Consider the following 15,596-nt stretch of genomic DNA (forward strand, 5'->3'; position numbering starts at 1 on the left):
ATAAAGCAATTGTGAAAGTGCAATTATTACATTAATAAAGTGGTGTCATATAACATAGGTAGCTGCTTTTTCAGCATAACCACAGAGCTTCATAACAGACTTTGAAACACAATGTATTGCTGAGTACCTCACAGATGTATTTTAATAACAAACAAATAAACAGATTATTTTTTCAATTAACAAACAGGTGAGTCAACGCACACAGGTTTAGGCTCAGCCTTCAGAAAATTTTCCACAGCGCAGATACATTTTGTTCTGTTAACTGTCATAGCACACACGTGCACAAAGACACACTTCTCCCTCACAAGCTATCAGTGTGGAAGTTATGGAGGAATAAGATAGAACTGTGTCGTCATTCAGCATGGGAAGAGCAAGACTTAAAATAAATAAATGTCTGGTATTTTTTTCTAGCAAATGTGGCCGCCTTGGCAAGGAGTGGCACTCACAAACGCCTCATTTTCACCAATGGGCACTTGTACCTATTGGTACAGGCACATCTCGAACAACGGAGAGCGTCAATTAAAGTGTAGAGTTTACACTACGGCACTAGAGTCGGGCAGCAACAGTTCCGCTTACACTCTAATTAATTTGCATGGTACAAGTGCTTTAGCTATGTGGTGCAATTTGCACCATATAGCTAAAGCACTTGACGGAACGCGCAGAGGCATCCATGTTGGGTTCTGGCACGCGCTGCGCTGAAATCAGCAGTCTCGGCCCCCTTTCCTCAAGATGTGGGTCCAAGCCACGACTGATAGCGCCAGGACGGTCAGCCAGCTCCCTCCATCTCAGGGTCAAATGTCAGTCCTTTCAAGGCTGATATTAACAGAGCAATTGAGCAAATACCCAGAGCCCCCGTCACAGCCCCGACACCCCAGTGAACCTTGTGATAAATGATGACGCATACATGCGCATGCACCTTGTCATATACACACATACCCATCATTAAACTTGAACATCAGCAAATAACTATTGTTGCCAATGTGAAACACGACTGGCGAAAAATGCCTCAGCAAAGCCACCAGGACTGTGGCGAGACAGATTGGTTTTGCTAATGGTCGTTTCTTTTCCGCCCAGCACTCGGTGAGAGATCATGTGTTTTCTTGTTCTCTCCCTCGTCTGCGCTCCGTGCTTCCCTTCGCTCTGGCATTGCTGTTCTTCCCGGCCCAACCATCCTATTGCATTCAGGAGGCCGGGCAGGCGCCATTTGCCATTGAACTATTCCGGTCTCTTTAATATGATTCCTCACATAGTTTATACTTTAATTTACCGCTGAAAGATTGCCATCTGTCATTATGGAACGATAAATTAAAAGGTTAAAAAAAGAAAAATATGTGAGGCACGTCCTGATGATATTGTGTTATAAATAAGCACACGTATGCGTCCTCACATGCAGCAGATTTCTGTTTTTACTTGATGCTATTTTAGATTGTCAGAAAGGCCTTTTTTTTCTTTTTTTCTTTTCTTTTTGCTGATGCGGAACAGCCCTGGCTGGAAGCATCTGCGAGCCCACATCATAGGGTAATCATAATGCCATTAAAAGGCGAGACGTGCTTGCTTTCCCATTGTTTGTCACAAGTCACAACTGGCAGGTGAATGCGCCTCTGTATCGAGAGCCCTATTCCTACAGCCTTCAGTCCTTTAGGGAATAAACGTTCATATTCTGTAGGTCACCCCATTTATAGACATCCGACCACGACTATCATAAATCGCATCTTGAATTCTTGATATTTACAGACTCTGGTAAAGTCCGACACAACATATGTTTGACAAGATGTTGTCATGTACAACCTGCAGGTCAAGGGTGATGTGAACTCAACTGTTATGGCGTTCTTGTAAAAAGTAGCTAAAACACACTAGAAGAAAACGCATTGGCTAAAAAACTAATGCGTCTATGAACATTGTGCCTATTCATATTGTACTCTACACAGACACAGTGACAGTCAGACACGCACCTACCTGGTGCATTGTCATAGTGTGTACTGTAGTGGTCTGTGGTCAGTATACTACTAATCAGACTCGCAGTATCTGTGCACTCCGTCCTCGTCCTCGAGTCCACGTGCTCTTGTTTGCAGAGAGATGGGGTCGGATGATGAGGTGACTGGTGGGCCGGCCCGATTTGCCCAGCAACTGAAGAATGTCCAATCACTGAATGGCTTAACACTAAGCCATTGCAGTGATTGGGCATTGCCACGTTGGACGCTCCCACCCCCGCGGTGCAACACTAGACTGCTGCTGGCAACTTAAGGCAGGCAAGCACTAGCCAATCCTGACGCTGCTCTCTTCAGAAGAGAGCTGCTCTCTAAAGAGAGCAGCATCAGGATTGGTGTGAGCACGAAAAAAACGTTGCTCCTTTTTCAACCACTGAGGTCTGTGGCATGAGGCAAACACCGTACTCAGAGGTGCTTGCTTTTCAAATGCCACAGGCTTCAGTAGTTAAAGAAAGGCAGCCGATCAAACACCACTTGCGCAGTGGTGCGACTGTGCGACAGTCAGTGTGAGTCAATGCAGGCTGTGTCACGTGATCGTGATTTTCATTTAATGACGTGGCGTGGCGCCGCAGCGCGATGGAGCGCAGTTAAATTATTTTTAATAAACTAATCTGTGCGCGCTAAAATTGCCCCCAATTATTAGTGGGGCAACGCCCCACCGCCCATATGGTAAAACCGACACTGCTTTTGAGAGTTCTGGCTATACACACACGAGACTCTTGGGCAGTTTAGGCTATTTGTAAGCGAGATCCCCTGATACACACCAACCAGCAGAAAATAAAAAATGGCCAATGCACTTGGAAAGTGAACAAGCAAACATAGTTCGGCATTCTAGATTGCAGTTTTCACTTACCAAAAAACAGGCGCTCGCAAGGACATTTCTTCTCCAAATTGGCAGGCCTGTTTATTACAGAAAACGAGTTTGTGAAATAATACTGCAAACACGTCTTTCGCATGGGGAGGTACAAACTCAAACTGGACAGCCTATAGCAAACAAAGATAGCAAATGGGAAGCAAGGAAACGTAAGTTACAAACCACTAAGCCAACGGCAAGCAATGGCCAAATGCATTCCCATGTCATCTTTCTGAAACTCCCCAAGATGTCTTTAGCACACCACAGTTGCCCTGTCTGATACCTGATAGGTAGAGACCTCAAAATGCTTTGAAGCAGGTTCAAGATCGGCCTTGCAATAGTGGAGTTTAACCTAATGTTTGCTGCATCCTTGGACCCGTCTTACAAAAACTTGACGAAAATCCAAATCAATTTAAATTGGGCTAAATCACCATTCTTGCATTGACTCTATGTATCTTAGGAACTCTCTCACTCGAAAACTGTATCTAGAAATGGTCTTACTCGTGATCGAGAAGGTGATATTCACGTTTATTTTTCTCCACCCTTTGCTTGGAATTGGACAGCCAATGGTATGGTTGAAACCAATATATGTCAACATTAGAAAGGCTTAGTACTCATGCTTTCAAGTTACGTAAAGATTCCACACCTATTCATGTTATTGCTGCTAATTGCATGTGGAGGGCCTGGAGGAAGAGAGCAAGATTATTATTAATGGTCTTCTGATAGTCCCACAAAATTGGTTACCTCACAACTGGTGTCCATCAAAGGCTCATGCATACCAAGTGGGGATGTATACCAAGTTTATGTTGACTGATGGGTAGGTTTGGGCCATATCTACTAGAAAATAAGTGTTTTTGCTCATGATTCTTACGTTTTTTTTTTTTAATTTGGAGAAGTAAGCACTGTAATCACAAAACAGTCGTATAAACATGTAATACATATGCAGCAGGGAAAAAAGAACAAAAAAGAAAGAGTGCCATTATACATTAAATAAATAAATAAACAAGTAAAATATAAGAGTAAACGAAAATATATATTTTTCCTTGCTTAATCTATCAAGGGTCCCCAAATTTGATAGAACTTTTTCCCAGATCGAATGCCTCTGCTCTTAGCAATAGCCATCTCTCTCTCTAGAATCTCCCTTAGCGATGCCCACCATTCAAAAGCTCTAGGCAGAGTTTTAGATATCCAGGCACGGGCAATGCAAAGTTGTGCAGTTACTAACATAATTGATATTAGAGGTCTTAATCCTAGGGATACATCTGCCTTATAGCCAAGCATAATCTCTTTCTCTGCTGAATATAAATACATTTTTAGACGATCAGCTATAATGCCCTGTATCTCCTTTTAAAAAGCAGCTAGGTCTGGGCAAGTAACAAACATGTGGAAGCAATTTGCAGCTATCATTCTACACTTAACGCACTTACACTTATCATTCGTGTTTATATTACTATGATCTATCCACTTAACTATACGTTCTGGTGTGTTATAAAGCATCAACACTGTTTTAAACTGTTGCAGCTTGAGGTTGATAGAATGGACCGAGCTATCTAAATTCTCCAATGATTCTTCTAAATCAGCCTAACATCTTGGCCGAGTAGCTCAGCCCATTTAAGTGCTACCTTAGAATTATCATGCTCCCAAGTTTGGGAAAGTAATTGATACGCTTTACTAATAGTCAGTTTTGATTCTGAGTGTATATATTGAAGTATATCTGATCCCATTGGTTGTTTTATACCTTTAAATCCCAGTAAATAATCTCTTATCTGCAAGTATTTATAAAACATGTTTTTAGGGAGACCGAATGAAGTCTGCAGAACTAAAATCGTACGAAACCCAGCGACATTATACAGATGGCTAAGCTGTCTGATACCAAATGTATCCCAGGATTTAGCTAGCGTATCATGAAAGATATCTGGGAACATAGGATCACCCCATAATGGCATGTTAAGATGTATCAGAGGCAGAGAGTAATTAGCTGTAATTTCACACCATATATAGGCTATATCTTTAAGAGTCTTAAATCAAACTCTCTTAAAGTAGTTTGGATCATTTATTCTGTATATAAACATAATACTATCATTACAGATAGAAGATTATAACAGCTTTGTTGTCTTCTATCGTCAAGAAGATCTCGCAGACGTCCTACAAAAGAAGCCCAAAACTATAATTTAAAGAACGGTAATTTAAGCCCGCCCTGGCAGTAAGGAAGTTTTAAATACTTTATAGCATGTCTCGGCTATTTATAGCTCCAAATAAAGCTACTAATGGCCCACCCGAGTTTTTTGAAAAAATAGTTTGGGTCTCTCAAGGGTACTGCCAATAATAAATAAAGAAATTTAGGCAAAACACTCATTTTCATAATATTGCAGCATCCCATAATACTAATTGGCAACTTGTGCCAGACCCTCATTTTATAAACCATAGATTTAAGTAAAGTATCATAATTCAGTTGTATGACCTGCCGTATGTCTGAAGTAATCTGAACACCTAGGTAAGTAGCTGACGCACAGGCCCAAGTTATAGCCCTTCCTGGTTGAAAGTTAAGGACAGTCTGAGTTTTACTAACATTAAGCTGATACCCTGAGAAATGTCTGAATATACTTGCTTCAGCTTGGATTGCTTCAATTGCTTTTGCTGGGTCTATAGAGGATACAGCAATATCATTGGCATAAGCCGTGATTTCAGTTCTTCAGAGCCTAGCAAAACTGGCGGGATAGATGGATTGGATGGATTGGAGAGCAAGGATTTAATGTATGTTCTATACATAAAGCGAAAAGTAAGGGGGATAGAGGGCACCCTTGCCGAGTGCCCCTCTGAACCTTAAATGGTGTGGACTGGTAGGTTAGATAGATTAATTTGGCATTCGGGCACCTATATAAGGCTCTTACCCAATCATAAAAACAACCATAAATATTATATGCCGTGAGTATAGCCCATAGGCAGTGTCATGTTACTCGGTTTAATGCCTTTTCTGCATCAAGCATGATCATTCCTATGTCCAAATTAGTTTTAGAGTCAGCAGCAAAGGCAACAATAGCAGTGTTCACATGCGCTGTCATGTTCTGCTGGGTATAAACCCATGTTGTTGGGCGGAAGCAAGTTGTGCCATAAAAGGTGCATTGCCAATATTTTTGCAAAGATTTTTGCATCAGAATTTATTAATGACATCGGGCGGTATGATCCACACTCTTTACTCAGCTTGTTCTTCTTTAAGAAAAAAACAATATATGTCATATCCCAAGTCTTAGGTATCAATTTTTTTACAGCGATATGGTTCATAACTTTAAACATTGTAGGAATTAGGCCGGCCTTAAAAGTCTTATAAAATTCTACTGGGAAAAGTATCTTCACTGGCTGCTTTCCCAGAGGGAAGAGCATCGATGGCCGCTGATATCTCTTCCGCTGAAACTTCTAGGTTCAATAAGTCTGCCTGCTCTGTTTCCAGATAACTGAGAAATTTGTCTTTATCAAACACATTAGAATTACTGTATAAGGTCTGGTAGAAGCCAGAAAATTGTTCGACAATCTCTTCAGGTTGTGTGTAGAGTTGCCCACCATGACCTCTTATGCCCTTTATTACCCTTTCTGCAGGTTTATCAGAGAGTTGGTGTGCAATCACTTTTCCAACTTGCTCACCATATTCATACTGTAAGACTTTATGTTTATTATAATTTGCGGCCGTTCTTTCTTTTAAGGACCAACTTAGCGTTGCACGTTTTTTAATTAGAAGAAAATATATTTGGGAGTGTATAGGAGCTGACGAATATTGAGTAGTACCTTTCATAATTTCATCTGCGAGTGCTACTTCTAATTGTCGAATTACGTCTCTAGTGTCCTTATTTGCCTGAGTTTTAATTCGATTCTGTCTTAAAACATATTGCTGAGTAGCTCCCCTTATGTAAGCCTTAAGTGAATCCCAGACAGAAAAAAGAGAGGCAGAACCTTCATTGTCCTGTATAAAATTACTGATGCATTCCAGCATGAATACTTTATATTCTCTATGTTTCAACAAATAGCGAGGCAGCGAGAATTGACGAACTGGTTTAACAGATGTGCTAAGTGTTAGGGTCAAAAGTAAGGGGTTATGATCTGAGACTAGTTTAGGGCAGACTTCACACCTGGCTACTTTGAGGAGGGAGTCACAGGTAAAAAACATACCAATTCTTGAACATGATCGGTGTGGTACACTATAATATGTATAACCGGGTGATGAAGGGTGCAGTATCCGCCAAACATCCTTCAAGCCGTGTAGTCTAGCCATTTCCACAATAGTAGCCCTAACTTTCCTCATTCTAACTGAGGCACCTTGATTTGTCAAGTCAATACTAGGGTTCCTAGTGCAGTTAAAATCGCCCATAATTATTAAGTCTCCCTGCCAGTCAAAAAGCTCCATGGTTAAGGTCTCAATAATAGATGGATCATCAATATTGGGTCCATAGATAATGCATAACACATATTTATGACCATTGATAAGTAGCTGCACTATTATCCACCTGCCTCGATTATCATAAGAGGCTCTAAGCGAGGTGTAATCTAGCCATTTATCAACTAAGATAGCAGCCCCTCTAATAGAGACTGTCTGAGATATACAAGCAACTATCTTATAATCCAGTTGTTTAAGTAAATGTCTATCTTTGTACGCCAAATGTGTTTCAACTAGCCCTGGGCGTAGTTCGCGGAGCCGCACTCCGCGGAGCTACGCGAAGACGCACTTGCACTCCACGACCTACGCATAGCTCCGCAGACATGCGTAGTTGCTTGCTAGACCCGTTCGCACGCCGTTTTTCGTCTTCGGGAGCGCGGTGCGCGTGTTCGGGGCGCTGCCTGCATGCTCGGGATGGCTAGCGCGCTAAGTTACCCAAGAGGTTTGTCCCGCCCACTTGCGTTCCCTTATTTCCTGTTCCGGGTCACAAGTAACGTGTTCGGGTTGTGCGAGACATGTTCGGGAACTCATCTTCTCGTTCGCACTACAAAAGTGCGTGATCGCGCTAAATATCGCGCGAACCTACCCACGCGGTCGCGATGGGCGCAGCCATCTTGGATTTCACACTCTGGCTATGGTTTTGGGCCTACTTTAGCATCTAGCTCATATCTCTTCAATCCTGGTCTTTTTACCCACTTTTTCAAACTTTCTTTACTTATTACCTATCTCTCTCTGTGCCTAGGTTTATATTTTTCATTTTATTTCTACTTTTACAACTTTTCTATTGTTTTATTTTACTTCCTTCTTTTACCTTGCTTCTTCTTTCCCCTACCTTTTTGTCTTGAACTTTTCTTCTCCCCTCCACCCAGAACCATGGTGAAGGTCGCCAGCAGGAGCGGCGGCTCAAAGGGCAAGGCGCCTGTGCCCAAAAAAACCCGGCTGCCTTGCGGCAGAATGCCCCCCCCCGGGGTGACGGCCCACCAACTTTTTGGGGAGGAGGAGGTGGCTGCCCTGGTCTTTTTTTTATCCAGCGCCACCTCCCCTTGACCTTGGCAGCAGGCGGCAGGCCCGGCTCCGGCTACCAGATTGAAGAGCGTCTCCGGCGGTGGGCGAAGGTGCGCCGGGCAGTCTTCCGCTGCTCCGGTATCCGGCGTACCCACCATCAGCTGTCCCACCGCTGGGCAGACATTTTTGACCGGGAGCAGGACCTGTTGGACCTGCTTGGTGTCGAGGTCGTGGGTCTTGGTGAGTGGCTACCCAAAAAAAAAGTGTGTGTATCTATATATATATATATATATCTATAGTAGTATAAGTATTGTTATTGTATCTTTCTAAATCTTGGCTGAATAAGTAACGCGATGACTGGTGCTCCTAGTTACATTTCCGATGTATTCCGTTATATCTACTGTAATTGTATGACACTGGTCTGTGCTGCGCTTCTTCACTGACTCTTGCGTGTTGTTTCAACTTGGCGCTAGCTTTTGCTGTTTATTGATGTGAGATTTTCTTTATTGTAGAGAACTGAAGTTAGTTAATGCTATTAATAGAGTCTTGTCCTTCCTTTGTCCGTCAGTGAAATAGCGGTGGATGGATAATTGTACGTAGTTTGCATATTGTATCATTTTTTTTTACGGCCTTCTCTTCTGCATGAATCCTCCTCTGGCAATGAATGCTAAAGTTACTTTGTTCTTCTTACCTCAGCCAGGGCCGGCTTTAGGCATGTGCAAGCTGTGCAACTGCACAGGGCCACCAAACGCCAGGGGCCACCACACCAATATATATCCTTAATTTAATAATCCTCTGAGGATGGATACATATTTGCGTGGCGGCCCCTGGCAGGGATTTGGTGCCTCCGGCTCTGTTCCACTTCCAAACACCCTGACTCCCCCCTCTTCACTGGCCTCCGTGCTCCGCCCCGACCTCCTCTTCCGGGGACCCCTACCTACGCTCCCTGCCCAGGACCACCATGAGCCTAGAGCCGCCCCTGCCTCAGCCCTCCATAGAACTGATGTAGTTTGTTTAGTGAGTGGGTAGGCTTAGCAGCAGTAGCATTCAGTCAGTAGCAGAACAAAATATGATGCAACGAACGTACAATTTCGTGTTAGTATGCACAAAGTTAAGCATGTCTCCTCCTTGTGATTTATGCATTTTGCTGGCAAAAATAAAAAAGAAATGCCTACTTACAGATAATTGATTACCCCATTCTTGAATCGGTGGTGTTGTTCAGGTGTTACTGCCTCTGTGTTACTTAGTAATCTGCAATCAGAATGTTTATGGAACATTTGATTTGTTTTCTCCAAGTATACAGTCAGTGAATCCTGCAAGGCAGTAGTCATTTGGTAGATCAATGTTTGTTTCTTTTAATGTTCTAGCAGTGTTTTTTGAAATGATGTCTATGTTTCACAGCACTCAATGTTGTTCTCTTTCTTTATTATTTCTTACATGAACCACAGAACCCAGGGGCAAGCAGAAGGCTGGGACCGAGTCGGCGAGTGAACCACAGGCACAGAGCTCCTCTACTGAGGATCCTGCTGCTGTCCCCAGTAAGTCCAACAGTGCTTTCTTTTGGAACAATGATATTTCCCTAACTGAGCTTTTTTTTCCAACCGATTAATGACATTTCCTTCCTAAATAAATTTTGACAAATGCTTTTTTGATTTTCATTATGTTTTCAAAATTTTGGGTATCTGTCCCCGCCTTTCTGTTCCTTCAAAGAGCCTCTGCTATGACTCTCTGTGCTACTACTAGTATTAGACTGTCTGTAGGTAAGCTTGCCCTGTTGCCCTCTCTTTAGTTAAGGTATTAATCTTTTCAAAAAATCTGTGATAGAATAGCTGTAGGCACAGGGTCCACTCCTGTCTTATGCTTTTTCCTCTGTGATGTCTCTGCTTTGCCAATTGACACCAATCAAGTATGCATCCAGATGTTGGTCTAGTATTTTGTAAACGTTAGTATACCACTACTACTCTTGTGGGTATTTTTCTATGCAGTCACATACATAACTATGTATGCACCAGAAAATTGGATGTTGGTGATAGGCAGGTTGGACCTTACTTACACCTCAGTCACAGAACTCTGAGGAACCCACAATTCACTGAACGACAACCTATATGGGCTCAGTCATTGGTCAATTATTCAATTATCCCACTCCTGAACCCCAATACCAAGATGCCCAATGCTTTTATTATACAATCCATAACCTAAGTAACCCCCTTTTGCTCACTCACACGTGTAAGTCTACAAGACAACAGACACTGAAAATATACTTCCGAGTCAATGTGGTACTTCAAAAGCTTTATTTTGTTAGAAGTAAGTAAGTAACATTAATGTTTTTAAGTTGTTCCGTGAAATACGTCAAGGCCCACCAGAAAAAATCCAGAGTTAAAAAAGGCTGAATAAAGTAATCTACATTTGTACAGCTACCAGTGCACGATAGGGAAATGTGGGAAATGTCAGAGACCCCTCACCATTGAACGTATACTGGCTACATATGCCTCTTTTTGGTAAGCTCTGGAAATCTCTGCTTCGTAGAAGGAAATCTTCTCATCTGCTGAAAAATAATGACAAAAGTGGTGCACGTTAGACAGTATGAAATACATTTATGCAAGTTTTTTGCAGTCATGCTAAAAAAAAGGTGTAACCTGTAAGCAAACGCGATTCCACAATCCACATACAAAAAGTAAATACGGGCCTTTTTATTTTCCAACCTCTTCAGGTGTATGCATTGAACAATCATGTGGCCTCAAAGGCGTCTTCTCGTACTGCGCAACAAGCTGCGAGGTAGCATGCGCAAAACTGTAGACATTGATGTACAAAGGTTACATGGTTCAGTCTAAATTTCCAAGGACTAGAGTAGCAGTAGAGATGGGATGAGCTTGGGTACCATACCATAACAAATGAATGCTAATATGTGTAGTGACTCTGCTGTACTATGCAAAGTGGACTACTACTGATTACGTTGTACTTAACTGTTTTGCAGAACTCCATTCTTGGTGAACAAGTACAATGGGGGTTGTGCATCCATCTAAAAAGGTGTACTTATTTTTATAGTTGCAGAACCGGTACCATCCACCAGTGCCGACGGGGACAGCGGCGCAGCGTCAGCAGAGGCGATCCCAGAGGGGACAGGACCAGAGGCACCTACACCAGCACCAGCAGCAGTGGGGGAGGAGCCAACAACAGTGGGCGATGGTAAGTTACATTCAATAGTGATCCGCATTACTTGGTGGGAGGGGAAAACTTCCTCACTGTACTCTGAGATTTATAATGAACTTGAAGTTCTACTGGACAATATATGACGCCACCTTTATTTGTCATTACCATGCTTAGCATTACCACCGGCGAGAATTGATAAAATAACAGGCCTCTTCTATCTGACTACAACTCAGCTGTGAAAGGTTGGTGGCAGACTAAAAGTCTTATCCACAACATGACCGCGATGGATTAACACTAAGGAGATCGATTTTAAGTATGATGAAAGGAGCAAGGAAAAAGCACCAATCATCTAATATAGAAGGATACTTTGGAATCAGCAATGCAGGTGGCTGATAGCAGTCGGATGCATGGGTTGTTGTGGAAGCATGGAAAGGGGAAAACACAGCTGCCTGCGTGGGTGGGAGATACACCCAATATCGGTGGGTAGTGGATAGTCTCAGCAGCGGTGCTTTGGTCAAACCCAAAGGCAAGGGAAGGAGGGTACGACTGGATGCATGGGTCGTTGCTGGCGAAACACAAACCACCTAAGGTTTGTTGCGCGATATAAAGAATGATAGTCTCTACTAGACATTTACTACTAGCTGGCCCCTGTTAATTAATGTTAGTTTTAGACTGTCACTGTTCCCGGAAGCAGAGTATATGATATAAAACGAGATATGAAAAAGACAGGTGTTCGTATGTGTGTGACCATTGAAATACACCCATGCTACTAGGGCATGCATAATGCCGTGCCAAAAAGTACAACAAATTAATTATATAGGCCGTAGAATGTTCAAGATAGATACAACACCATTTTTTGTACTCAGCTTGCTTGCTAGTGCTACTGTGCCACTATGTGTTGAATACATTTTGTGTTCTTGATTTGCTGGGATTTTGGATTACAACAATTCTGTCTCTTTCTTTACAGTTACTCCTTCAAAACCAACAAGAAAGGAGTTGGCAGTCCGGGCCCGGCAGCGGAAACTGCAGGCCATTGTTGAGGCCTACCGCCGGCTGGTGGCTCAGGCCGAGGAGGAGGAGGAGGCGGCGGCAGCAGCTGCTGCCTCTTCCAATGCCCTGGCCCCCAAGCCTGCAGGATTACGTTGCCGTGGTCAGGCAGCCGCCCGCCACCAGATTTTTTCATCATCGGCCACCCCCCCACAACATGCATGCCAATGTAGGTGCCGTCAATTTCAAAAAAAGATTCTCCTCCGGGTAGCGAGGCTTGAGGATGAAATAGAGGAGCGGGTGAAGCTCATTGTGGACAAACACTTGAAAGCCCGCTGGCTTTGAGATGGACCCTGTTTGTTTGCCCCTTTTTCAATCCTTTTGTTGGTGGGTGGGAATTGGGTGTTGGGGTTTACATTGAACTTGGAAATTTGGTTGGGGTTAGGGGAGGGTAGGGACAGCTGTGGGGTAAGATTTAATATATATTTTATTTTTGTGTCATCTTTCTTTATATTATGGTAAAATAAATGAGACACAAAGTTATGTTCAAAAGAAAACATTTGAATTTCATTTGTGTTTGTTGGGGGGGTGGAGGGGGGACTGTTTCACCAAATAATGTACGTTGTGCAACATCGCAAAGGTTTAATTGGCCATGCAGGTCAGCGGACAGTGCTTTCGAATAAAAAAATACATTTGCCACATCTTTAACATGCAGACAGATAGATGCGGTCAACCCTCACCGAGTTATATTTGTAGTATTAGAAGAACTACCAGTCTGTCTTGCGTTATACCTCACAGCAAACTTATCTTACCTGTGATTGCTGATGATGATTGATGATGAAGTGTGGCACTGCAAGGGCTGCATTTGTTTCCCAATACAATGGAGAAGAATCTGTGGTTCTGAACTTCTGTGATAGTAGTAGTAGACAGACCCTGCCAGTAGCATTTTGAGACAAAAAGAAAGAGGCAGTCATTTGCGTGATAGACAATGTGGGGGTAGTATAAGTATTAAGTACAGTACATTACACGACTGACCCAAAAACAATATTGCAACTGCTAAACTGAAACAAAACAATGGTTTTGGGGACTGGAAACTAAGTGCAAGAGAAGATAAGAAGTTCAACTGTAGTTGTAGTACTCACGGCAACGTCAAACTTTTCTAAATCATAATGCTGTAAACTTAAACCCAAACAATGACGCCAATTCATTAGATGTATTCGTTGTTTGATGGTAATGGTAAATTATTTGGCATTATACACAGAGCTTGAGTTGGGAAGCAGAAGAAGATCCTGGCCATGCCTTGTTGAAATTTCACTATTGTTGCTTTCACCACATCTGCCCCAGCAAGCGCGTGATCAAATTGTTGGTGTATATTTAATGTAACAAACATCATACCTCAATGAAACCACGCAGCCCGGGGAAAGAGGGTTAGGGTTTGTTGAATGGATGGGTACGGGGGTTTTGGGAAAGGTTTAAGAAAGAAAAACAGTACGCATGGAGACAACAAAAGCAAAACAATGAAGACGATGATTTATGATGTTGATCCACTAGCCAATGAATGTAAGGAATAAACGTAGGAAAAGGACACGCTGAATATCATTCTTGGTTTCCCGCCATCCAATTGCTTGATGATGAGGATTAGTGGTAAGGGTGAGTTGATGCTCATAGTATAATAGCAGTGGGTGAAAAACGTCCAGCCTGAAAAAGAAAAGGCAAATACAAAAGAATGTGAATGACTTAAACAAATTGTAATACAGTGAAGATCAAAAAAATAATACAAGAGGAGTAGTCGTAAGAGAGGACTTTCAGACTGAGGCAGCTTCGATACAATATGTATAAGTCTACTAGTTGCACATCATTATTAATCTAGAAGTACAAGAAAAGACAGGAGCCAGCACAGAACAGACCCACGACACAGGGTCGCCCGTAACACAAACTGCATTTCCCTAAAAATTTCACTGAGCCACAGAAAGAGGCATAAAAAAGCAACCTAGCATTTTCAAAATTAATCAACAAAATCAATGCGTCATTCTCAGTCATCAATCATACCACTATTGTACTCTACCACTGCACAGTGCACACACATGTAGTAGCCTGGGTCTACTGTGCTGTGCCTCTTATTTGTATTTACCTTGTATTCCACTCCAAGAAACATTGTACATCAATCAGCTCAGATCCAACTGCCTGACAGCGTGCAAAGATATGGTGGTCACCATCATTATCAGGTGTGGCACGTCTAGTCCAACAGCAACAGCAACTCAGTCTGTACTCTGTAGTGAGTGACTACGATAAATTAAGTCCTGACTGCACCTGTAGTAGTAGGAACACAAGTGCGTAAATAATTTATATTATTAAATAACATGGAAAAATTGGCTATCACGTGAGTCTGAAGTTACTAGTATACTTCAACTCCATGCACATTTGCTCAGAGTCAGCAAGACATCCAATGCAATGCATGGCATCATTCATTTAATATACCTGTCTTGCTCTTCTCTTTCACTGTCAGATGATTGATCACAGATGCTGCTGAGCCTTTTAAAAGTAATGACGAGTCACAACAAGTTGACTTCAGTTGTGGATGCCTGCTCACGTTTTGACACTGAAGAGTCGTCTATGAATGCCTGCAGACAGAGGTGGTAGCCTTAAGAGTAAGACAGTGATGAGTTGCAGATTTCAAATGAAATAGAGGATGGCTGTAGTCATGTACGGTTCACTTGTTATGGAGGGACTGGTAGAGGCTACATTATTGTACTATACTCCATCTACAACATCCAATGTATGGCTGGCAAGATGGAATTGTATTGACTTGAGTGGGAGTCAAGAAGATGGAGCAAGACTCTGAGGAGTGCAGTCAACATGGAACATAAATGCACAGGCGTGCAACTCCAGGAGGTACATAAAAAGAATCAGTGGTGGGGATGGATTTGGTGTTGGTTTTTATTAGCAGTTTTGCACCAGAAAGCCATTGTTAATAAGAAAATAAATAACACAAATAAAGGAAGGGAGAAAGTAACAATTTAAAAGCCTAGTTGTCAGGGAAGAGGAGCTTGTCCTCAAACTCTGGGGTTTCGGACAGAAGTAGGTCATGTAACACAGTAGTGATGATGTCTTCGGACTCGCTTTCTTCATCCTGCTCTGATTCACGTACTTTATACTCTGGTGGTATGAAGTGTTGATTCATTTTTAT

At 42.4% G+C, this 15,596-nt stretch overlaps 1 protein-coding gene across 1 annotated transcript in view; it reads left to right on the forward strand.

The window, feature by feature from the left end:
* Window positions 1-12,754, forward strand: part of LOC147727745 (uncharacterized) — a 29,496-nt gene extending 16,742 nt beyond the window's left edge. Inside the window, exons 4-6 of the mRNA XM_086963677.1 lie at window positions 9,721-9,810; window positions 11,318-11,458; window positions 12,390-12,754. Of these exons, the coding sequence (XP_086819803.1) occupies window positions 9,721-9,810; window positions 11,318-11,458; window positions 12,390-12,754 (596 nt within the window). The remainder of the gene's footprint in view (window positions 1-9,720; window positions 9,811-11,317; window positions 11,459-12,389) is intronic.
* The last annotated feature ends 2,842 nt before the right edge of the window (window positions 12,755-15,596 follow it).

The sequence above is a fragment of the Lissotriton vulgaris genome, chromosome 3_1, assembly GCF_964263255.1.
Source record: "Lissotriton vulgaris chromosome 3_1, aLisVul1.2, whole genome shotgun sequence".
Taxonomy (NCBI): Eukaryota; Metazoa; Chordata; class Amphibia; order Caudata; family Salamandridae; genus Lissotriton; species Lissotriton vulgaris.